Here is a 24,431-nt window from a genome sequence, read left to right as displayed (position 1 = left end):
AAGTCCACAAGCCTTAAAACTGTGTGCAGTTTTTTTCAATTTATACATAAATTAGCCTGCAAAATCCATTTTTTCATTTCATTTTTTATTATGTTCAGAAATGTTCAAAGTAGTATGCCAATGCCCAAGATAGTCCAAAAATTCTGACTTGATAGGCTAATCTATATATAAAGTAAAATAATTGCACACAGCCGGGGGGGGGGGGGAGGTCATTTTCTGAGCAAAATAAACAAATAAGCATCAATTTTTTAATTTCCTTTTTCATTTCATCATGTTCAGAAATGTTCAAATTAGAATGTCAATGCCTAAGATAGTCAAAAAGTACTGATTTTGCAGGCTAATCTATCTATAAATTTTTAAAAAATTACACAAAATTGGGGGGCAGGCTTTTCTGAGCAAAAGAAACAAATAATCATTAATTTATTCAATTCATTGTGTTCTGAAATGTTCAAATTAGTATACTAGTGAAAAAAGTATTCAAAAAGACAATTCCAGTAGCTAAAACCAACCTTTTTTTAGTCTGGGTCATATATGACCCGAGGATCACAAGTGTATAGTAAACACGAGGAGAACAGCAGGGTTAAAAGTAAATGTGGATGATGAGGCTGCTAAACTCCTATGGAGAACTGTTATGGAACTTATTCAGTTCATACCCAGAATATTTTACATAGTCGTTTATTATTCTATTTTAAAAACAAAATAAAATCCTGAACAATAATATCTTCATTAATCCAACTTGATACTCTAATACTATCCAGTTTAATAATTTTTTATTTATTTTGTCCAATACACAATTAGGGTTTTAGTGGGTATATATCTATATACACATAGTAAAATACATGATGAAGGTTATAGAGGAGATACTCATAGTAAAATATATCTAAGAAAGAATAGAAAAGAAGATATAGTAATAGAACATATCAATGAAAGAATAGAAGAAGAGATATAGGAATAGAAGAAAGGCATAGGAGATATAGGAGAGCAATAGGACAGGGGACAGAAGGCAATCTAGTGCACTTGTACTCACCCCTTACTGACCTCTTAGGAATCTGGATAGGTCAACCATGGATAATCTAAGGGTAAATTGTTGGGGGTTTGGGGATGACACTATGGAGTCCGGTAATGAGTTCCACGCTTCGACAACTCGATGACTGAAGTCATATTTTTTACAGTCAAGTTTGGAGCCATTAATATTAAGTTTAAATCTGTTATGTGCTCTTGTGTTGTTGTGGTTGAAGCTGAAGTAGTCGCCGACAGGCAGGACATTGCAGCATATGATCTTGTGGGCAATACTTAGATCTTGTTTAAGGCGTCTTAGTTCTAGGCTTTCTAGGCCCAGGATTGAAAGTCTAGTCTCGTAGGGTATTCTGTTTCGAGTGGAGGAGTGAAGGGCTCTTCTGGTGAAGTATCTTTGGACATTTTCAAGGGTGTTGATGTCTGAGATGCGATATTTATTTATTTATTTATTTATTTATTTTATTTTATTTATTTATTTATTAGATTTGTATGCTGCCCCTCTCCGTAGACTCGGGGCGGCTCACAACAATAACAAGAACAATGTAAAAAACAAATCTAATAATTAAAAAAAACACTAAAAAACCCATTATTAAAAGCAAACACACACACAAACATTCCATGTATAAACTGTATAGGCCCGGGGGAGATGTGTCAATTCCCCCATGCCTGATGGCAGAGATGGGTCTTAAGAACTTTACGAAAGGCAAGGAGGGTGGGGGCAGTTCTAATCTCCGGAGGGAGCTGGTTCCAGAGGGTCGGGGCCGCCACAGAGAAGGCTCTTCTCCTGGGTCCCGCTAAACGACATTGTTTAGTCGATGGGACCCGGAGAAGGCCAACTCTGTGGGACCTAACCGGTCGCTGGGATTCGTGCGGCAGAAGGTGGTCCCGTAGGTATTCTGGTCCGATGCCATGAAGGGATTTATAGGTCATAACCAACACTTTGAACTGTGCCCGGAAATTGATCGGCAACCAATGCAGACTGCGGAGTGTTGGTGTGACATGGGCATATCTTGGAAAGCCCATGATTACTCTCGCAGCTGCATTCTGCACGATCTGACGTTTCCGAACACTTTTCAAAGGTAGCTCCATGTAGAGAGCATTACAGTAGTCGAATCTCGAGGTGATGAGGGCATGAGTGACTGTGAGCAGTGAGTCCCGGTCCAGATAGGGCCACAACTGGTGCACCAGGTGAACCTGGGCAAACGTCCCCCTCGCCACAGCTGAAATATATTTCCCTAATGTGAGCTGTGGATCGAGGAGGACACCTAAGTTGCGGACCCTCTCTGAGGGGGTCAATAATTCCCCCCCCCCAGGGTTATGGACGGACCGATGGAATTGTCCCTGGGAGGCAGGACCCACAGCCACTCCGTCTTATCCGGGTTGAGTTTGAGTCTGTTGACACCCATCCAGCCCCCAACAGCCTCCAGGCACCGGTACATCACTTCCACTGCTTCGTTGACTGGACATGGGGTGGAGATGTACAACTGGGTATCATCCGCATGCCCTTGGATGATCTCACCCAGTGGTTTCATGTAGATATTAAATAGCAGGGGGGAGAGGACCGACCCCTGAGGCACCCCACAAGGGAGAAACCTAGAGTTCGACCTCTGACCCCCCACTAACACCGACTGCGACCAACCAGAGAGATAGGAGGAGAACCACTGGAGAACAGTGCCTCCCACTCCCAACCCCTCCAGCTGGCGCAGAAGGATACTATGGTCGATGGTATTGAAAGCCACTGAGAGGTCAAGAAGCACCAGGACAGAGGACAAGCCCCTGTCCCAGGCCCGCCAGAGATCATCCATCAGCGTGACCAAAGCAGTTTCCGTGCTGTAGCCGGGCCTGAATCCTGACTGTTGAGGGCCTAAATAATTGGCTTCTTCCAAGGACCGCTGGAGCTGGAGCGCCACCACCTTCTCAACAACCTTCCCCATAAAAGGAAGGTTGGAGACTGGTCGGTAGTTGTTGAGAATGGCTGGGTACAGGGAAGGCTTCTTGAGGAGGGGGCACACAAGTGCCTCCTTGTAGGGATCCGGAAAGGACCCCCTCCCCAAAGAAGCGTTGACAATCTCCTGGACCCAGCTCCGTGTCACCTCCCTGCTGGCCGAAACCAGCCAGGAGGGACACGGATCCAGTAAGCAGGTGGCGGAACTCACAGCTCCAATGGCCTTGTCCACTTCATCAGGTGTCACCAGATCAAACTCTTCCCAGACAGGTGGACAATGGGTTCCAAATGGATGAGCTGTATTTGAGGACAGGTCTGGCAAAAGTTTTGCAAGCTCTGGTAAGTAGTGTGAGATTGCCAGAGCAGAAGCTACGTAGGATTAGGTTTCTGAAAGTTCCTCCTCCAAGGGGGAGGAGAAGGAAGCATGGCAAGAGTACATCTGGGGTAACAGAAGGTTAATGGCAGTGTGGGTGGCTAAGAGAGGTGTATATTAAGTTGGTTGCAACATTTACCAGAATAAAGATATAGAGTCATTTCCACTTCCTACAGGCTAAAAAATAAAACCACTTCAGGTGTTAGTGGAACAGTAATTCTCAGTGCTTCCAGCCAGGATGCCTCCTCAGTCAGGAAGCAGTGCAGGAAAGCCAGAGATCCCACGGCTCTTCACCTGGGAGGAAGTGGGGCTCCGCACAGGCAAAGGAGACTTTAAAGAAGAGAGATGGCTGGTCATCGACAAAAAAGTTTATGATGTTAGTCAGTTCTATTTGCGGCATCCAGGTGGGCCTCGCCTCATCAGACACTATTCTGGACAAGATGCCACGGTGAGTCCTTGCTGAGGGAAAAGAAGACCTTGGAATGATGTAAATCCTGCCACAAAACACTTGCTTTGTGTGCACACGCTCCAGGCTGAGGTTGTGTCTTCCAAAATCTTTTCCAAGAGTCTCAAATAGCAGAATGAGGGGAAGAATCTCTTTTGTCTGAAGCTGTAGGGAAATCTGACATTACAGAACAGTTATTCTGGGTTGGACACAATGTAAGAAAGCTCCAGGTGTATCACTTGGCAATTTTGTAGTATTGAGTAAGAAAATCTGACCAAAATTTGAAAGGGTCATTGGAAAAAGGAAAGGAGAGGGGTCAGGCAATTGATGTACATATTAACAAATAGACGTGGTTGGTAAATCCACAGTAACTGAATTTAAACATGCCTGGGATAAACATATATCCACCCTAAGATAAAACACAGGAAATAGTATAAGGGCAGACTAGATGGACCATGAGGTCTTTTTCTGCCGTCAGTCTTCTATGTTTCTATGATTTGCTTTCTTTTTCCCAGGTTGGGTCTATATTTGCCTGCAGTTAAGTTACATAACTTTATTGACTTCTAAATCAGTGGTCATCAACTGGTGGTCCATGGACCACCTGAGAAAATTTTGGTGGTCTGTAGAAAAAATATTTGCATTTTTTAATATTATACTAACTACTATGTATCTTTTAAAAATGTCATATTAGTTGTCCATGGGGTTTAAAATTATGAATTTGGGGGTCCCTGAGGTGTGAAAAGTTGTGATCCCTGTGCTAGACAATGTGAATGTAATACAACTTAGGTTTGAAGATCTGCTCAGAAGGTGTTTGTGAAAAAGCATGGATGTAGCTTATATTTTTCCTAAGCAAAATTCAGTCAGGAAGATTTTGTCAATGGAAAATATATGAGTAATACTGGTAACATAGACATGTATGCAGACACATACACACACACAAATTATCAGAACAGAGATGAACTTTTTCTATTTACTTGTTGTAACTTGCATATACAAGGATCAGTAGCTGAGGCTCATAAACATTTTCTGAAAGATACTTCTGAGCCTCAGAAACCAATAAGGATTACTCATTGTGTATGGTTTATCAGCCAGCTACATCCATCTGATGGTGGTGCTATCTATCCCACCGTTTTTCTAGCTTACCTGAAAGTAGGTTGTGATTTACCTTGTTGAATGCCTTGCTGAAGTCTCAATATACTACGTCCACAACATTTTTATATACTAATTTAGTCACTATATCAAAGAATGAAATAAGATTGGTTTGGCATGATCTGTTTTTAAGAAACCTGTGCTGACTTCTAGTTATTACTTTACTTGTTTCTAGATGCTTGCAAATCTGTTTTTAAATTATCCTTTTTAGTATTTTCTCAGGTATTGATGCTAGGCTGATTGGTTTGTAGTTTCATGGTCTGGGTTCCTCTCCCACTTTTTTGAAGATGGGAACCACACCAGCTCTTTTCCAGTCCTCCGGTAGTTTGCCAGTGCTCCAGGATTTTTGAAAGAAATGGTAGTGGTTCTGGGATGACATCTGCCAACTCTTTTAGAACTCTTGGATATAATCCATCAGATCTGGTGATTTATCAAGATCACATAGGAGTTCTCTTATCCATTTTTGTTTACTTATTTTAACTTTTATTTCTAATCTGTCTTTTACAGTTGTGTTTTTGGTAGATTGGACTATAGTTTCTTCTTATTTGAAGACCAATGCAAAGAATGAGTTAAGCAGCTTTACTTTCTCTCTGCTGCTTGTTATATCTTTGCCACCTTTGCTTTTAGTGGACCAACTATTTCCTTGATTTTTTTCTTGTGATTTATTTCTTGTTGAAAGAATCTTTTTTTCCTATTTTTAGGAAGTATTTAGTCTCTCTTGTATAGTGGGATGGGAGCACTGGTAGCATAAGATTCCTGAAACAAAGTCCTTTGGATGTAATGTTTCCAATGTTTGAAAGATGGAATAGGATTGCCTGTTTATGTATTTTGGGCAGAAAGCAGAAGATGCCTGATCAGGGCTTCTGTAATGTCTGCACATAGATTCAGTCTTGTATATCCTTAGGAAATTCTTCCATGTGATTGCGCAATTCATTGTGATAACTCAGTGTGGTTCAAGATTGGAGGGTTGCCTTTTAGTTTCATTAACTTAATCAACCGCATTCATAATGACAACTTTCCTTCATTTGTCAGCTTGTTTAATTATAAAAGCATTGTTGTTCTTAAAGCCATAGATGATATCTTGTTTTTCTCTACTGAGAGCATTGTGCAACTCTGGGTTGTGTGCTAGTTTTGCCCTTTCTTGGACCAACAATCCCTATTCATGGTCACTCAGGCCTAGTCACCTCCTGTCTTGAGTATTGAGTGTGCTATACATAGAGCTCCCCTTGAAAAGCATCTGGAAGGTCCAGTTGCTTCAAACTGCAGCAGCCCACGTGATTTTCTGCAGATATTGGTATGCACATATGTCATCTCTCCTGTGGGAGCTGGATTGGTTGCCAATTTGCTACTGGGTGCAATTCAAGGTGCTGCTTGGCACATTTAAAGCCCTTCATGGCTTGGCACCAGGTTCTCTGAGGAACTGCCTCTTGCTGGTCCTCTCCACCTGACCCACTCGAGTGGGGAGGCTAGGAATGTTGGGGAACCCAACCCCTAAGGAGGTACATCTGGCAGGACCCAGAAGAAAGGAATGGTCAGTCCAACAGCAGCTTGTTATATGGCTCCCTCCTCCTTCTAGCTGAATGACATGGAGCAGCATCCTGAGGAAGTAGTCTCTATTTTTGATTTCCCAAGAATCCCCCTCTTCATCATAGAGTTAGCCTCCCAGAGAGTCATTTGGGAAACATCACCTTTCATTATTTCCCAAAAGAACCTAGACAATGTGACTGGGATTTCCATCATGTTAGACAGATAGTCTTCTGAACGTTCATTTTATTTGTTTGTGTGTGTATATTTAGGATGCCTTTGGAGCCTTCCACAAAGATGAGGATCTGGTAAAGAAATATTTGAATCCCCTCCTAATTGGAGAGCTTGCCCCAGAACAATCAAGCATAAAAAATGTGAGTATTGGGTGATCTCAGATGTTGGATTCCTTTTGCAGAACCTTTATTTTAAATTGTTAGGAGTACATGCATCTGTGTCTGTCCCTATTACACTAACCCCTTTCATACAAAATGCAGACGCATAAAGAACATTAAATTAAAGAGATAAGGTGAAAAATAAAAGGAAAAAGACACTGAATCTAGTTTACATCTTCATCAGGAGTGTCAAACTCAATTTCATTGCAGGCCAGATCAGCATTGCGGCTGTCCTCGAGGTATGTGTGGCAGGGGGCATGACCAGGATGGTCAGGGCTGACTGAGTGTGGCCTAAGGGCATGGGCAGCTCAACACTGCTCCCATGGGTTGAGCGCTGTTGGGGCGGGAATCCAAGGGTCTCTGGTGCGTGGGGCAGTGGATGGGAGGCTCATCCCACAGGATGAAATGAGGTGACACAGAGGGTGGTGTGTGTGCTGCTGCTGTGAGGCAACACAGGAGGTGGGAAGCCTCTGGAACCTAGGGAGGCTGAAAAATGGGCCTACCGGGCCCACTGAAAGTTGGAAAATGGGGGGGGAGGGGGACACGCACACATGTAGGTGGAGATGGGGTGTGTGTGGAGCATTGAATTATGGGTGTGGGCATGCATGTGCATGCAATAGCCTGTGCATGCTTGCTTTCAGCACCTGAGGAAAAAAAGGTTCACCATCACTGACCTAGATAATATTTTCTGGTCATCAAGTATAAATCTTTGTGTATTGACTTCATTCCCTTTATTGTTTCATTGAAAGGAGAATGCATAGTAATTTTGGAAAGCGCTCTGGTTACTATTCTGAGGAGATATGGTTGACAAAATATTCAGTACCACATGTGAGAATCCCAAAACCTCTGGGCTGTGGAATCAAGATGAGAGACCATTATTTATTTATGTGTTGCATTTACATCATGCACTTTCTTTGAACCTGCAGATGACATACTAAATGGAGGTCTCCTTAATTTAGCCTAGCAAATCTATGTTACAGATTGGTGTGAGAGAGAGCAACTGATCTTAAGTCACCCAATAAGCTGCTTGTTCAAGTGGTTCATACCTGGTGAAAATCCAACCTTAAGTTTAATACATTAAACTCAAGATGCCCTTTTGGTCTAGTCTACCAAAAGGGTTCTAATGTTCTAATTCAAATAAAAAAACTGTCATTGCTTCTTGTAGGAAATGCTGCAAAAGGATTTTCATGAGCTGCGTGCAACAGTGAAGAAGATGGGGCTCTTGAAGTCAAGATTCACCTTTTTTGCTTTCATGTTTCTGCATGCTTTGATACTAGACATTGCATCTTGGTTTATTATCTGGTATTTTGGAAAATCCTGGATGCCTTTCCTCCTTGGTGTAGCAGTATTCACGGTTGGACAGGTAACCTCTTTGTGTTGCAGAGCCTAGCAGTGTTGAAGAACAGCCTTCAACATATTTAGAACAATTTAATTGCTTTCATTAGTAATTAGTAAACACCTTGTACACTTATCTTTATTTTCAATTCTTTGAGCTGTTGGATTTGAATATAATAATTCAACTAAACACATGCTAAGCAAAGTGCTATTCCTATTGCTTCAGGACCTGAGCAAGTTATACTGCAGAATATGCATGATATTGCTTCATCTATTTTGTCTGGTGAAATTAAAATTTTTGGAATGAAGGCATACTTTCCCAAGATAATTGTATTTGCTGACTGCATATAGCATATACAGTGTTTTATACGTATGTATGTACAGTATGTATGTACATATGTGTATGCATATACACATATACCCCTACACATAAAGTATATATTCCCATGCTATGTTTACTGTAACTGTGGTTCATTTTATTAAGAACTGTGCTTCTTTTCAATTAATTACTGGAAATTAATGATGTTTCTCTACCAATTATTCCATAAAGAAAAAAATGTACAGAAATTACATATATATGTTTCACGATTGTTGATTTTTGCTTCCAGATGCAGTATAGCTTTCTCCAACATGATTTAGCCCATCTATCAGTCTTTGAAAAGCCCAAGTGGAACAGAGTAGCTCATTTCGTGGTGCTTGGCATTCTTAAGGTCAGAATCCATCCAAGAGAAGGGATAATTTAAGTGGTGACTTATGATGATTTATATAACCAACCCATTGTTATTTATAGTCTCTAGGGTTTTTAAAAATAGGATAAGGATAATGCATTTATATAGCACACTTTATTCACTGAAGTGCTGAAAATATAAGATCATCTTTTTGCAACAGTTCTGTAAAGCAGAGTTTCCCAAAGTTTTGGAATGAAACCTTTTCAGTTGCTTAATAATAATAAGAAATGAAGCTAGTTTACACAAAAATCATGGAGGTCAGTGTGTTGTCACTATACACAATTCAATTCCTGCTAGATGGAAAGAAGTGTAAACGAACAGAACTGCAGCTATGTAAGGACCTGCCTCAGCTCTCTTCTCAGGAAAGCATGACTCATGAAACAAATCTGCATTTCAAAAGCAACTTTTACTGAGAGAAAGTGATTGCAGAAAAGTCAGGCAGAGTCTGAAATTCACCATGAAACATTAGGTTAACTTTCCCCTTCCAGCCCCACCCCAAATGCCCCATGTCTTCTGTTAGCTAATAAAATGCCACAAAGGTGTTTTGAAAACCCCGAGACTAAATTGTGAGAAAAGCCCCTCCTCAGAACACAGTGACCTTGAGTAACAGGTTGGAACCAGCATAGGGGGAGTCTGTACAGATGGCCCATCCTCCCCCCCTAAACTCCCAAGTGGATACAGCAAAAGCAAAAGTATGCAAAACATTTAACCTGTGTAGCTACTCCCTCCCTTTCAGAATAGCAGAGTTCTGTTAAGGCCCTGATAAGCTATTTTTGTTCTATTTTGTTTGTAGACAGTCGGTGGGGAATACATAAAGTATAGCATTATTCACAAATAGATGGAATTCATGTTTGTTCTTCTGTACTTCTTAAGGGACAACCACCGAGCATATGGTACCATATGCATAACCAGCATCATGCAAAACCCAACTGCTACCGCAAGGACCCTGATCTCAACACCCACCCATTTCTTTTCAGTGCTGGGAAGAAACTTTCCTTGCAGGTAAATAAATAGAAAGGCAGACAAAAGAGCTTGGGGAAAAATTAGGAGTACTAAAAGAAGAAAACCAATACCACCATATCTCTGATTAGCAATCTAGGAAAGTACTGTGTTTTCCCAATAATAGAAAATGTCCTGATAATAATAATAATAATAATAATAATAATAATAATAATAATAATAATAATAATAATAATTATTATTATTATTATTATTATTATTATTAATTGGATTTGTATGCCGCCCCTCTCCGTAGGACAAGGCTAATTTTTGGAGTGGCCATAAATATATGTCCTCCTCCCTAAATAAGCCCTATGAAAATTGCCTATTTCCTTGCTTCTGGTGATTTTCACAGGAACCTCGCCGTTTGCATGTGTGCACAGTGTGTGCATGGCTGGCGGTGATGGAACTGCATGCAACAGCTGTTTGTGGCAGAAATTCAAGAGTTACAGATAAAATCGTCTGTGATATAGTAATATGCAAAGATCAAACTTTTCAAGAATCTATATTGAAAAGGATGGCTCCTTACAACATGACCCAGATGTGGAACTTACATGCCGTAGTTGTCAGTTTAACTGTTCGCTCTTTCTCGCCTTGTGCAGCTTGGAAAGAAGAAAAGGATGTATATGCCTTACCAGTACCAACACAATTATTTTCTCTGTAAGTACTTTACCATATTTACAGGAGCCTAAATTTGGAGGAGAATAACCATTGAAGTCATATTCAGTATCAGCACTATAAAGCATAACAGATTAAGAAATCAATGCCATACAGGTCAGGATTAGTTTTATTGTGACATCTAGGGTAACAGGACCTTGGGAATATGAATGTGTTTTTTCCCTTTATGTGAAGCAGGGAGCTGAGACATTTACTCCAATTACTTTCTTGGAAAGGACTCATTGCCTTGATAGCAACTATTCTTCCTGGCTTTCAAGGCCATTCCTTGTTCCCTCTACATCAGGTTTCTCAATCACTACAAAAATACTCTGATGAGCATTGGGGCAATAAGTCAAGGAATAAGATGGTTAGTTTAATGCAAGATGGGATTCAGAGGCAGGTGTTGTTTGCTTCCTCTAGGATATTCAGTAATATATTTTATTTTAGTCACACACTCATTTTTGTATTGTCCTTTTGCATTTTTATATTAGTGCTTGCCCCATTTTTCTATACAATTGGTGTCCAACTGGTTTGCTATCGCTTTCTATTTACAAGAAAAAAATGGTTGGTAAGTCATAACACCTCTTTATTTTAGGGGATTGGTGTATGGTCAAGGGTAACACATAAAGGTCCCAAATCGTCTTTCTTTCTAATGAGCTACAGTAAGTACTGATAAGATGGAACAATTGGACAGGGACAGTAGGCACGCTGGTGCGTTTATGCACATCCCTTACTGACCTCTTAGGAATCTGGTGAGGTCTACAGTGGACAGTCTAAGGGAAAAGTTTTGGGGTTTTGGTGACAAAATCACAGAGTCAGGTAGTGAGTTCCAGGCATTAACCACTCTATTGCTAAAGTTATATTTACTACAGTCAAGTTTGGGATGGTTCACTTTGAGTTTGCATCTGTTGTGTGCTTGTGTGTGATTGTGGTTGAAGCTGAAGTAGTTATTGACAAGTAGGACATTGTTGCAGATAATTTTGTGAGCTATGGTTAGGTCATGCCAAAGGCAACGTAATTCTAAGATTTCTACACCCAGAATTTAAAGTATGGTTGTGTAAGGTATTCTGTTGCAAGTAGAAGAATGGAGGCCTCTTCTAGTAAAGTATCTCTGGACACTTTCTAATGTATTTATGTACAATATGCAGGGTGGGTTCCCGAAAGATGAGCTATATTCAAGGATTGGTCTGGTGAATGTTTTGTATGCTCTGGTTAGTAGTGTGATGTTACTGGAGAAGAAGCTATGTAAGATTAGGTTAACAACTCTTGAAGCCTTTTTGGCAATGTTGTTGCAGTGGGTTTTGGCACTTAGGTCATTTGTTATGAGTATTCCAAGATATTTGACAGAGTGAGGGTCATCTGCAAGGTATTGTTTATTCAGTTTGTATTTGGTGTTCTGATTCTTTTTGCCAATGTGCAGGACAGAGCATTTGTTGGTTGAAATTTGAAATTGTCAGATGTTTGACCATTCTGATACAGAGTCAAGGTCTTTTTGGAGGGTTGCAGTGGTGTTGTTGGTGTTGAAGAGTTTTACATCATCGGCAAAGAGAACACACTCACTTGTAATGTGATTGCAAAGGTCATTTATATAGAGTATAAAGAGCATTGGTCCTAGTACACTGCCTTGGGGTACACCACTGTTAACAGGAATGGGATTAGATAGGACACTCCTTATTTTGACCACTTGTTGTCTGTTTCACAGGAACACAGTTATCCAGTCATGTAGATGCCATAGAATTTCAGTTTCAGAAGTAATTTATCATGAGCCACCGAGTCAAAACCTTTATTGAAGTCTATATAAATTGCATCTATTGTTTTGCCCTGGTCAACTTTTGAGGTCTATATGTTTTTGCAGTGTAGTAGTTGTAGATTACAGGATAATTTTTTCCTGAAACCAAATTTCTTGCTTGAAAGTAGGTTGTTAGTATCTAGGTAAAGGGTAATGGATTGGTTTATGATTGATTCCATGACTTTGCATGTGATACAACAGAGAGATTGGTCTGTAGTTTTCTACTAGACTGGGATCTCCCTTTTTGAAGATGGGGATGACTGTGGCTAATGACCATAGGTTTGGTAAGAAAATGATCCTGTAGGATTTTTCAAAGATTGTGCTTAGTGGTTTAGCTATGGCTGTGGAGAGCTTTTTTAGGAAGTATGCACATAGACCATAAGGTCTGGTTGACAGAGAAGATTTTAGGCCATGCAATGCTTTTTCAACATTATCTTCAGGGAAGTCTATTTGTGTTAAATTGTTGTATTTGTTGTACGTCTAGGGAATTTTGGCCATGAGCTGTTGCTGTTTACAAAGACTGATCCAAAGAATGTGTTGAAGAGTTAGCTTTGACTGTTTCATCGTAGCATTCTTTGTTGGGTCCTTTTAGTGGTGGGAGGGGTCCTGAGTCCTTGAGTTTCTTATTTATAAAGTTGAAGAAGGCAAGGATTTGGTGCACAGAAGGTTTTCCTCTTGTTTACTGTCATAGTTAGAGCATTCCATCTTTACTGGGTGGCATATATTTTTGTAGTGGTCTTTTAAGTTAGCTACATAGGGGGTATGGGCAAGAGGCCATATTGAAAATCTCTACATTTGTCTGCACTGCAGACTGTTTATTACTCTGCATGTTAAAGCCTTTAGCACTTCTATTTGCCACATTATAGCTAATTAATCTGAAATTGACAAAGGAACTCAATAATGATCTACATGTGGTTACTATTTTGCTTATTTAACACTCTGTTCTTTGACAGGAGCTGTTTACCACTGTTTTATATAACTGCCGTGTCTGTCTCATGTTTGTTCCTTTAATGGGATTTAAGAGATTTATGGCTTACTACTGGTTAGTCAGGTAATAATAATTATGTAAAATTCTACCCTATTTCTATGATTCAAGTATTGCTCTTATAAGCTGTGAAGTCAAAAAGAGATCTTCAATATGTAAATAGTTAGCTTTATTTACCAGCCTAAAAAAACAATAACATTTATTGTTGACTTAATATGAGGATGCAAAACAAATAAACTCCTGTTAAAATCAGTATAAACTATTACCGATCTTTTCATATTACAAACAAGCTTGATCTTATACTATGAGCAAGTTGGTACAGGAGCAGACATTTCCTAAAGTATTGGTCTGGTAACTTCTATCCTCAAGGGAGAAAAATATTATTTATTTATCCTTCACTTCACAGTTGGATATAAACTGCATCTCAGTGGCTTCATCCAAGGAATGAGGACATTTGGAGAGCTGCCTCCATATGCATATATAACCTGTCTCCCAACTTTTATTTCATCTAATCTACCTCATTATAACAGGCCTCAAATGTAGTTTTGCTAGCATGCCATTTTATAGCCCTAAAACCCTCTCAGAAGTTGTTGGACCAATTAGCTTTAAGGCTGATCAGGAAAATGAAGGCATTTTAGACTTCTTTAATGCTTTCACAATTACCAGGCGAGAATGTGCAGATGCAATAAGAGCGGGAAAATATACACATTTTGCTGCCCTTATTGCTACTAAATAAGTCTTAATATAGGCTCTTAGTAATGTTTGGTCAGACTCAGATTTACTGACCCTCCAGTGTCGCTCTAGACATCTCTTCTGGCATTTTATCTCTTGAAGTTCCTTGGTAAACCTACTGCCGCGGAGAAGTTGCACAGGCACAATCCAATCTAGAGCCCCAGATGCTGGCCTATTCCAGGCAGACACTAGGGACTCCGCCGAACTGTGGACAAGGGAATCAGGTATCTCCCCAAGCTCCCTCTGGAACCTGAGTGGGTCCATTAGGCGCTTGGGGCAGAACCACCTAATTGGCTCCGCCGCCCTGCAGTGAAGGATTGGCATCCTAAAGTCAAGCCTCACCAGGAAATGATCTGACCATGACAAGGGAAAAGTGTCTAGATCCCTTAAAATTGGATTGTGTGTCCACTGCCTCAAGAGAAAAAAACAGGTCAAGTGTGTGTCCCCTCTTAATAATAATAATAATAATAATAATAATAATAATAATAATAATAATTTATTAGATTTGTATGCCGCCCCTCTCTGAAGACTCGTGAGTTGGACCCTCAACTACTTGGGTCAGATCCATGGTTGTCATATAAGCCATGAACTCCTGTGCTTCCCCTGAAGATTCACCAAGTGACAGTAGGTTAAAGTCCCCAAGTCCATCAGTCTGGGGAACTCCACTGCAAACTCGGCTACTGTCTCAAGTAGTGTAGACAGGGCTGTTGCAACGCAGCTGGGAGGCAGGTACATTAGCAGCAAGCCCACCTGAACCCCTAGGTCCAACTTCAAGAGGAGAGACACAGAGCTGACTATCTCAGGTGCAGGGATCCTGCGAGGATTAATGGTCTTCCGGACTATAATAGCTCCTCCATCCCTTCCCTGGTGTCATGGCTGGTGTAGCCAAGACACCAGGGAAGCCAGGTGGGCAATTTCACCCTTCTTTTAGAAACTAAGCTGAACTTAAGCACTTTAGCCACCTTTCTTGCCCAATAGATAATCCAAATGTGGGCAGTTCATCAACTTGTTTAACTAATAGCACTACTTGCTTAATTGAGAACTCTGAAGAATGTGAGCTTAGAATATCTGAAACCTCTAACTAGGTATGAGGGCTTTAAAATGTGACAGACTGTGCAAGATTGTTACAAAATACCATAGCTTTAACTCCTGATTTTACCTATAATAATTATGTTTCTGTATAGTCAGTGCAATGATGTGGCAATGATAATCATGTCATGTTTTGAGCTGAAAAAAGCCCAGTCTTACTAGTGAGTGAACCAAGTTTGAATCACTATTGTTATTCTTTGTATGTCTACACAGGTACTTAGAATCTGCATGGTTTATCTGGGTCTCACAAATGAGCCACGTTCCAATGAATATTGACTATGATCAGAATTTAGATTGGTTCTCTGCCCAGGTGAGATAGTTTTTATTTAAAAGGGAAATTTCTTTCCTTTGGATAATCTTATTCAGAAACGTTGGGCCCTTAGTTCTGAAATAAGCTGCTGTTTTCTTAAATATTTCATGCCCTTATTTATATGGGAACATGGTCTTATAAAGAGCAGGTAATGCAAATGGAATGTCTATGGTGGCAGCTAGAATTCACTCGCATATTGCAGTTTCTGGGAAAATCACAATTGTATAGTGATGCCCTTTTTCATCTCATGGAGAGAAGTCACAGCGGGAGCAATAAACTCATTGTCCACAGTAGATGTTGAGTTGGTAAACAATGTAGTACATTGACTGTTAATTTGTTCATAAGAGAAACAAGATGTAATTGTTGTAACATTAATAACAGATGATTTCTGCCTATATAATCTTATCTATCACAAAGAGAGAATGAAAGATGATAAGAGTCAAGAAAGGTTTTATTTTCTTTTAACAATAAATCATAAATACCAATGCATAATGGGTAATTGTAAATCATCTTATATGTTCTCCAAGGGATCCTATTGCCATCCTTTCTTATATCATTACTGTTGGTACATCCTAACCAACCATGTATATAATACCCAATGTATATATTTCATTTACATTCTACCTTTTCTTTATGGGACTTACAACCAGTTTTTAATGTAGCTCTAAATATTGGTTTATTCATAGACAGTTCTCCTGTTCTAATTTCTCTTTTGTTTTATTTTTATAGTAGTATGATATAACTCCTGGGGATGGGAAATGGTTAACTGCTTTTATCATTTTATATTATTTTTATTAAAATTGGAGGGTACATTATTCATAAGATTTGGTAAGATTCAGTTTCATTTCAATTCAATTCAATTTATTACATTTGTATGCCGCCCCTCTCCGAAGACTTTCTGTTTGGAATAAAATTAAAGCCCATATAAGTAGATTTAGAAATAAATATTTTATATTAAATGTTATCTTGAACATATTCCAAAATCATGCAAGCTGCTTTTTAAAAGAATTACATGAATTATGAATCATATAAAATATACCTGTGAAACAATTTTTGAGGAATAATAGGAAAATAGGAGACAAATAAGTGTAGTAAATCTGTTTGCTAATGGCTGAGTTGAGATATGGATACTACTCTTCTTGATCCTAAACTAATGTACTTTTATAGAAGTAATTACATAATATTTGTATGTCTACTACTAAAGAAATAGTTCAGTAAGGATGACTCAGGGAATCAGACTTTAGATTCACAAGTTGGTTGATTCAATCCAAAAGAGATTCTCCTGAAACAAGCCAGCCTGTTAAACAGAATAAGCCACTGAATATCACGAATATCCTAGTCCAGTGATGGTGAACCTTTTTTTTTCTTGGGTGCGCACTATTGTACCTGTGCGAGTGCCCACACCCATAATTCTGTGCCTGGGGAGGACGAAAACAGCTCCCCCCACCCCCCAGAGGCCTCCTGGAAACCAGAAACTGACTGTTTCCCAACTTCTGGTGGGCCCAGTAGGCTTCTGTTTTGGCCTTCCAAGGCTCCAAAATCTTCCCTAGAGCTGGGGGAGCATTAAAACCTCCTTTCCCACCCTCTGGAAGCTCTCTAGAAGCTGAGAGTCTCTGTGCAAGCCAAAAATCAGCTGACCGACACACACATGCACATTGGAGCTGAGCTAGGTCAACAGCTCGTGTGCCAGCAGATATGGTTCCACATGTCACCTGTGGCACGTGTGCCATAGGTTCGCCATCACTGTCCTAGTCCCATGATGGAGAACCTGTGGGCATGCATGGTGTCACCAGCTACTCTTCTGAATTCCAGTACACATGCACACTGGCCAGATGCTCTCTTCAAGTTTATGATGCTCTGGCATGCACATGCACTCCAGTTTCATCACTTGGTGCTTAAAAGTTTAGCTGTCACTGTCGTACTCTGTGCAAATTTCTCCCCACACATATATATCCCTGGATTTCATCTCATGCACATAGCACCAGTTCAGGAGTTGGCCTGGATTGCTTGGCCTGGATTCAGAAATATTCCTAATGTCCTTCTGGGCAGTGAACATACTATAAATGTAACAAACATTTGGAAATGAATACTGTAAACTGGTAGAATTATTTTTACTGTTGATAGAAACTAGAAAGAAACATGAAAGAAGTCATAGGAACTCTACATGTTTTTTATTTCCTCCTTAGCTCGCAGCAACATGTAATGTGTATGAATCTCGGTTCAATGACTGGTTCACTGGGCACTTGAATTTCCAGATTGAACATCAGTAAGTACAAGCTACTGTATTTTTTGGAGAATAAGACACACCTTTTTACCCCCCAAAAGAGGGTGAAAACATGTGTGAGTCTTATACACTGAATGTATCGCCACCCAGACAACCCCAACCCCAACCTCAACCTCCCAGCAATTTACCTTCTTATAGCAAGCAGCCCAGAGCCTAATTAGCACAAGCCATGGATTATATGCCTGCCGACCCTCAGATGATTGATTGAAGCTTCAGGCAAGCCCATATGCTAAAATGAAACTGAAACTAAAGCTGCACGAAGGCAAATTACTGCCAGGGAGAGGCAAGGCAGAATTTTATTTTCTTGTGCTAATCAGACTGTGCTGAAACTGGCCGTTTGTTGTTTGCAGTAAGGAGGTAAGTCAATAAATATAAATACCTAGAGTATGTTCATATTATTAGACTTATTTTTTAAAGACTGCTTTATTATTGCTCTAGAAAACTTAACAAAATGAAGAAATTTTTTAAAATAAAAGTTGATCTGAAGAGGCCCAGTCCTATTGTAGCTTATTTTAAATAGTAGAGAATAAACACAGCGAGGGGAAAAAATATTTAGTCAGACCCCAATTGTGTAAGTTCTCCCACTTAAAAAGATGAGAGAGGCCTGTAGTTGACATCATAGGTAGATCTCATCTATGAGAGACAACATGAGAAAATACATCCAGAAAATCATTGTCTGATTTTTAACGAATTGGCAATGATAGAGGCCAAACGTTTTCTATAAGTCCTCACAAGATTAGCACAAACTGTTGCTGGTATGTTGGCCCATTCCTCCATGCATATCTCCTCAAGAACAGTGATGTTTTGGGGCTATTGCCATGCAACACGGACTTTCAACTCCCTCCAAAGGTTTTCTATAGGGTTGAGATCTGGAGACTAGCTAAGCCACTCCAGTTTGAAAGGCTTCTTATGAAGCCACTCCTTCATTGCCCTAGCGGTGTGCTTGGGATCATTGTCATGCTGATAGACCCAGCCATGTTTCATCTTCAGTGCCCTTGCTGATGGAAGGAGGTTTGCAGTCAAAATCTCACAATACATGCCCCATTTATTCTTTCATGTACATGGATCATTCAACCTGGTCCCTTTGCAGAGAAACAGACCCAAAGCTTCACAGTAGTTTTGGTGTTCTTTGGATGCAAACATGACAAGTTGTGTTTCCACCAAACAGTTCTACTTTGGTTTCATCTGACCATATGATATTTTGCCAGTACTCTTCTGGATCATCAAAATGCTCTCTAGCAAACTTCAGATGGGCCTGGACATATATTGGCTTAAGCAAGACGACACGTCTGACACTGCAGGATCTGAGTCCCTGGGGGAATAGTGTGTTACTGATGGTAGCCCTTATGTTGGTCCGAGCTCTCTGCAGGTCATTCACTAGGTTCCCCAGTGTGGTTCTGGGATTTTTCCTCACCGTCCTTGTGATCATTTTGACCTCACGGGATGAGATTTTGCATGGAGCTCCAGATTAAGAGAGATTATCAGTGGTCTTATATGTCTTTTATTTTCTAATTATTGCTCCCAGAGTTGATTTCTTCACCAAGCTGCTTGCCTATTGCAGATTCAGTCTTCCCAGTCTGGTGCAGGGCTACAATTTTGTTTCTGGTGTCCTTTGACAGCTCTTTGGTCTTCACAATAGTGGAGTTTGGAGTTTGACTGTTTGAGGTTGTGGACAGGTGTCTTTTATACTGATAACAAGTTCAAACAGGTACCATTTCTACAGATCATGAGTGGAGGACAGCGGAGCCTCACAAAAAAGAAGTTACAGGTCTGTGAGACCCAGAAATCTTGATTGTTTGTAGGTGACCAAATTGTTATTTTCCACCATAATTTGCAAATAAATTCAGACAATGGGATTTTCTGGATGTGTTTTTTCATGTTGTCTCTCATAGTTGAGGTCTACCTATGATGTCAATTACAGGCCTCTCTCCACTTTTTAAGTGGGAGAACTTGCACAATTGGTGTCTGACTAAATACTCCCCCCCCCCCACTGTATACTTCCAGAAAGCCACATCAATTTTAACAGGATCTGTAAAAGTATAATCTGAAATATAGCAGTAGTCCTGTTCAATATTAAGATAAGGCAGCTCAGTTAAACCCTGAACTTAGTCATATTTGGAGTAGATCTATTTAAATAATTGGGAGGAGTTAGTGTGACTACATTTAAGAAAACCTGCTGGCATTAGTATACCGCCATAATGTACATTTCTCCAATTCTTTGCTACTTCTATGGGTCAGACATACATGCACAGAAATACACAGCAAACAGTGTATATCAGTCTCCTCCACTCGACTAAACAATACAGGTTTGCAGAATCGCAGGGGAAGGCCTTTTCTGTTGCTGCCCCAGTTCTATGGAACCAACCCCCCCCCCCCCAAGATGTTCGTATTGCTCCACTCTACTGGCTTTTCAAAAAGCTTTTAAAACCTGGCTTTGTTGACAGGCCTGGGGACTGTGAACTTTAACACCAGATGTGCCCAAATCATGTTTGTTTGGTATGGATGTCTGTTAGATTGGGGTTTTGTGTGTGTGTGGGGGGGGGGGGGGGGCTGTTTATAATTGGGTTGTTAGGATCATGGAGTTTTATTTATTGTTCTTGTTTGACTTATTTTCTATTATTGTACCATTGTATTGTTTTTATTGTTGTAAGCCGCCCTGAGTCTTTCAGGATTGGGCGGCATAGAAGTCGAATAAATTAAATTAAATTAAATTATCATTTGTGCTGTTTGCTGATTGCTGGGAGACAGAGGCAGATTTGTTTTTTCCTTGTTTTCCTCCCCCCAAATTAAGGTGCATCTTATACTCCAGTGCATCTTATACTCCGAAAAATACAGTCTATGGAAATGTTGCATCGTATATAATGCAGTTTTTGTACAGATTTTGTCACCATTAAGCACCACCTGCATATTATGGTCCACGGTTAAATCCAAATGTCAGCTGTTGCCAGGAATTTTACTACTTCTAAAGAAAGCTGATCTTGTCCCATTTATACAGGCTGTGGCTATTTCAGGATCTTTCCTGTAAAAATGCCTAGATACAGCATTTCATACAAAATGCAGCAGTGACACTGATGTCTGGAGCTTCACCTTTAGAATATCTTTAGAAGATACTTTGCCTCTAGTTATATAGCAGATCAAATGGTTAATAATTATACTTCATTTCTGATCCATGTCAAATGCTGGCTTTTACCTTTAAAATTCTTAATTAAGAGTATGAAACCTGTTAGCACCCTCTCAATATTATTATTATTATTATTATTATTATTATTATTATTATTAATTCTAATAATAATAATTTAGATTTGTATGCCGCCCCTCTCCGAAGACTCGGGGCAGCTCGCAACAATAATGAAAACAATATAACAGTGGCACAAATCTAATATTAAAAGAAAAGATATATAAAACCCCAGCAATTAAAACCATACAACACATACATACCAAACATAAAATATAAAAGCCTGGGGGAGGTGTCTCAGTTCCCCCATGCCTGGCGATATAGGTGGGTCTTGAGTAATTTGCGAAAGACAAGGAGTGTGGAGACAGTTCTAATCTCCGGGGGGAGTTGATTCCAGAGGGCCGGGGCCACCACAGAGAGGGCTCTTCCCCTGGGGCACACCAAATGACATTGTTTGGTCGACAGGACCTGGAGAAGGCCAACTCTGTGGGACCTTATTGGTCACTGGGATTCATGCGGTAGAAGGCGGTTCCGGAGGTATTCTGGTCCAATGCCATGTAGGGCTTTAAAGGTCATTACCAACACTTTGAATTGTGACCGGAAACTGATTGGCAGCCAGTGCAGGCCACGGAGTGTTGTAGAAACATGGGCGAATCTGGGAAGCCCCACAATAGCTCTCACGGCTGCATTCTGCATGATCTGAAGTTTCCGAACACTTTTCAAAGGTAGCCCCATGTAGAGAGTGTTGCAGTAGTCGAACCTTAAGGTGATGAGGGCATGACCAACTGTGAGCAATGACTCCCTGTCTAAATAGGGCCACAACTGGTGCACCAGGCGAACCTGGGTAAACGCCCTCCTCGCCACAGCCGAAAGATGGTTTTCCAATGTTAGCTGTGGATTGAGGAGGATGCCCCAGTTGCTGACCCTCTCTGAGGGGGTCAATAATTCCCCCCCCCCAGGGTAATGGATGGAGAGATGGAATTGTCCTTGGGAGGCAAAACCCACAGCCGCTCCGTCTTGTCTGGGTTGAGTTTGAGCTTGTTGACACCCATCCAGGCCCCAACAGCCTCCAGGCACTGGCACATCACTTCCACTGCTTCGTTGACTGGACATGGGGTGGAGATGTATAACTGGGTATCATCGGCATACTGATGATACCTCACCCCATGCCCTTGGATGATCTCTCCCAGCGGTTTCATGTAGATATTAAATAGCAGGGGGAGAGGACCGACCCCTGAGGCCCCCACAAGGGAGAGACCTAGAGGTCGACCTCTGACCCCCCACTAACACCGACTGCGACCGATGGAGAAAGACGTTTAGCCCCAGTCACCTTGACTGACTCATTGTCAGCCGATACTGCTATACAATTGGAGTCGAGGTCCGCCCAGATCTGAGCGACTTTATCAGTGAAAAATGAGTTAAATTCCTTGGCACTACCCTGCAAGGGCCCCCCAACTCTCCCCTGATTTAGAAGGGAGCCGGTCACCCTAAACAGAGCGGCCAGGCGGGATTCTGCTGATGCAATCAAGGTGGCATGGTACACGCATCTTGCCGCCTTGAGCGCCACTTTGTAGGTCTTAATAAAAGCTCTTACTCTTTGACATTGAGATGGGAAAAGCAGTAATGACAGCAAGATCCAAATTACAAATAAACAACGTTATTTTTCCTCTCCACAGTCTTTTTCCAACCATGCCTCGACATAATTTTTACAAAGCAGCTCCCCTGGTGAAATCCTTGTGTGCCAAGCATAACATTAAGTATGAGTGCAAGCCGATACTCACTGCATTTGGAGATATATTGCGGTAAGTATGAGCCAATAGGGAAAACGCCATTTGCAGGCATGTCATCAGTTGAGGATCAGTGGATAAGAGAATATCTCAAATGGACAGTAGCCTTAATGAACTCATTGCTGTGAAAATGTGCTTTCGATTAATGTGCTCCCCTGTTCTTTTTTTCCTCTGCAGCTGCTTGAAGGAATCAGGAGAAGTCTGGCACAATGCCTATTACAACGAATAAAGTCAAAATAAAATTTCATGACTTTCTGTAAAGCGTGAAAACCTGGCTCTGCAGGCAGGCCTGGAGCCACTGAGTAATACCATCTAACTCTGGCCTAGAAGTAATGAATGCTTTTATCTTAAAGGTTTTAAACTGTTTTTACATTGTTTTTACTTGTTGTATGCCACCAAGATTCTTTAAGGAGTTGGGCGGCTTATAAATTTAATAAATTAAATTAAATTAAAAGCAATCAATAAAAGCAAAGAATTGGGATGGCTCCATTGCTGTTAACACCTGCTCTTCTCTCTTATTCCTTCTGATTTTAAAATAAATAATAATTTATATTCATTGATTGTTTTATAGTGTTGTTGTATGCTACCCAGTCAATTTTTTTTGAGATGGATAGCCATGTATATTTGATGAATACATAAATAAATTATCTTGAAAAGGAATCTCGTACTGTCTTCTCAATCAGCAGCACAAATATTCTGCATAGAACCTTCAAACTCTCAGGCTTTCAAGAGAGGACATGATTGGGGAAGATTTACTGTAAACCACCCATAGAATGGTGTGTCTCTCTGTGTGTGTTTCTGAAGCATTTTTAATAAAAGGAAGTTAAACTTTCTTCTGTTTTGATTTCTACAGAAAACTTTAAAAGAAATTCGCAAAGTCCAATCTCTTCCTGGAATTGTATGCTCTCTGTATGTAAAAACAGGTTTTTAATTGCTGCTATATATTAAGTAACTCATTTACAAAGTAATTATGTTTGGCTATCTTTATATATCACATGAACAAGTGAATAACTTACTGCCATCTCTGATATCAATATCAGTTCTCTAATCACCTTCCTCATATTATCAGTGTAGCTGCATATATTAAATAATTATTCCATAAAACAGTATTCCCATAAGGATTACTCAATTGAATTACTGGGAGATTTCTCAACAGCTGAACTTGCAACTAGAAGCATTCTGAATTTCCTTTTCTCCAACTCCAATTGGTTTTTCAGTTTTGACTGTAATTGGAATGAAACTATGAAGGTAAATGTTCCCCTTGCACATATGTGCTGTTGTTTCTAACTCTAGGGAAGAGTGTTCATCTCCATTTCAAAGCCAAAGAACCAGTACTGTCTGAAGAAGTCTCAGTGGTCATGTGGCTGGTATGACTAAACACCAAAATTTAATTTAATTTAATTGACTTCTATGCCGCCCAATCCCGTAGGACTCAGGGTGGCTTACAACAATAAAGAACTATACAATATCATAACAAGAAGTCAAATACAGTGATCCCTCGATTTTCGCGATCTCGATCTTCGCGAAACGCTATATCGCGATTTTTCAGAAAATATTAATTAAAAAATACTCCACTCTTCTCTCTCTCTCTTTCTTCCTCTCTCTCACTCTCTTCCTTCCTTTCTCATCTCTTTCTTTCTTTCCTTCTCTCTCTTTCTCTATCTCTCCCCCTCTTGCTCTCTCTCTTTTTCTCACTTTCCCTCTCTCGTGCACCGA

General features: G+C 40.3%; 2 protein-coding genes across 2 annotated transcripts in view; one reads left to right on the top strand and one right to left on the bottom strand.

Moving 5' to 3' along the window:
• LOC139175661 (veficolin-1-like) overlaps window positions 1-24,431 on the bottom strand; it is a 940,898-nt gene that overhangs the window by 188,588 nt on the left and 727,879 nt on the right. The gene's annotated exons all lie outside the window — the stretch shown is intronic.
• LOC139158542 (acyl-CoA (8-3)-desaturase-like) lies at window positions 3,574-22,944 on the top strand. The gene is made up of 12 exons (XM_070735865.1): window positions 3,574-3,783; window positions 6,726-6,827; window positions 8,011-8,208; window positions 8,789-8,890; window positions 9,782-9,910; window positions 10,510-10,567; window positions 11,056-11,132; window positions 13,307-13,404; window positions 15,373-15,469; window positions 17,656-17,735; window positions 22,605-22,730; window positions 22,893-22,944. Exons 1-12 carry the CDS (start codon window positions 3,574-3,576, stop codon window positions 22,942-22,944), a joined length of 1,329 nt encoding a protein of 442 aa, XP_070591966.1.

The sequence above is a fragment of the Erythrolamprus reginae genome, chromosome 1 (assembly GCF_031021105.1).
Source record: "Erythrolamprus reginae isolate rEryReg1 chromosome 1, rEryReg1.hap1, whole genome shotgun sequence".
NCBI classification, from domain to species: Eukaryota; Metazoa; Chordata; class Lepidosauria; order Squamata; family Dipsadidae; genus Erythrolamprus; species Erythrolamprus reginae.
This window is presented reverse-complemented; position numbering and strand designations above follow the sequence as displayed.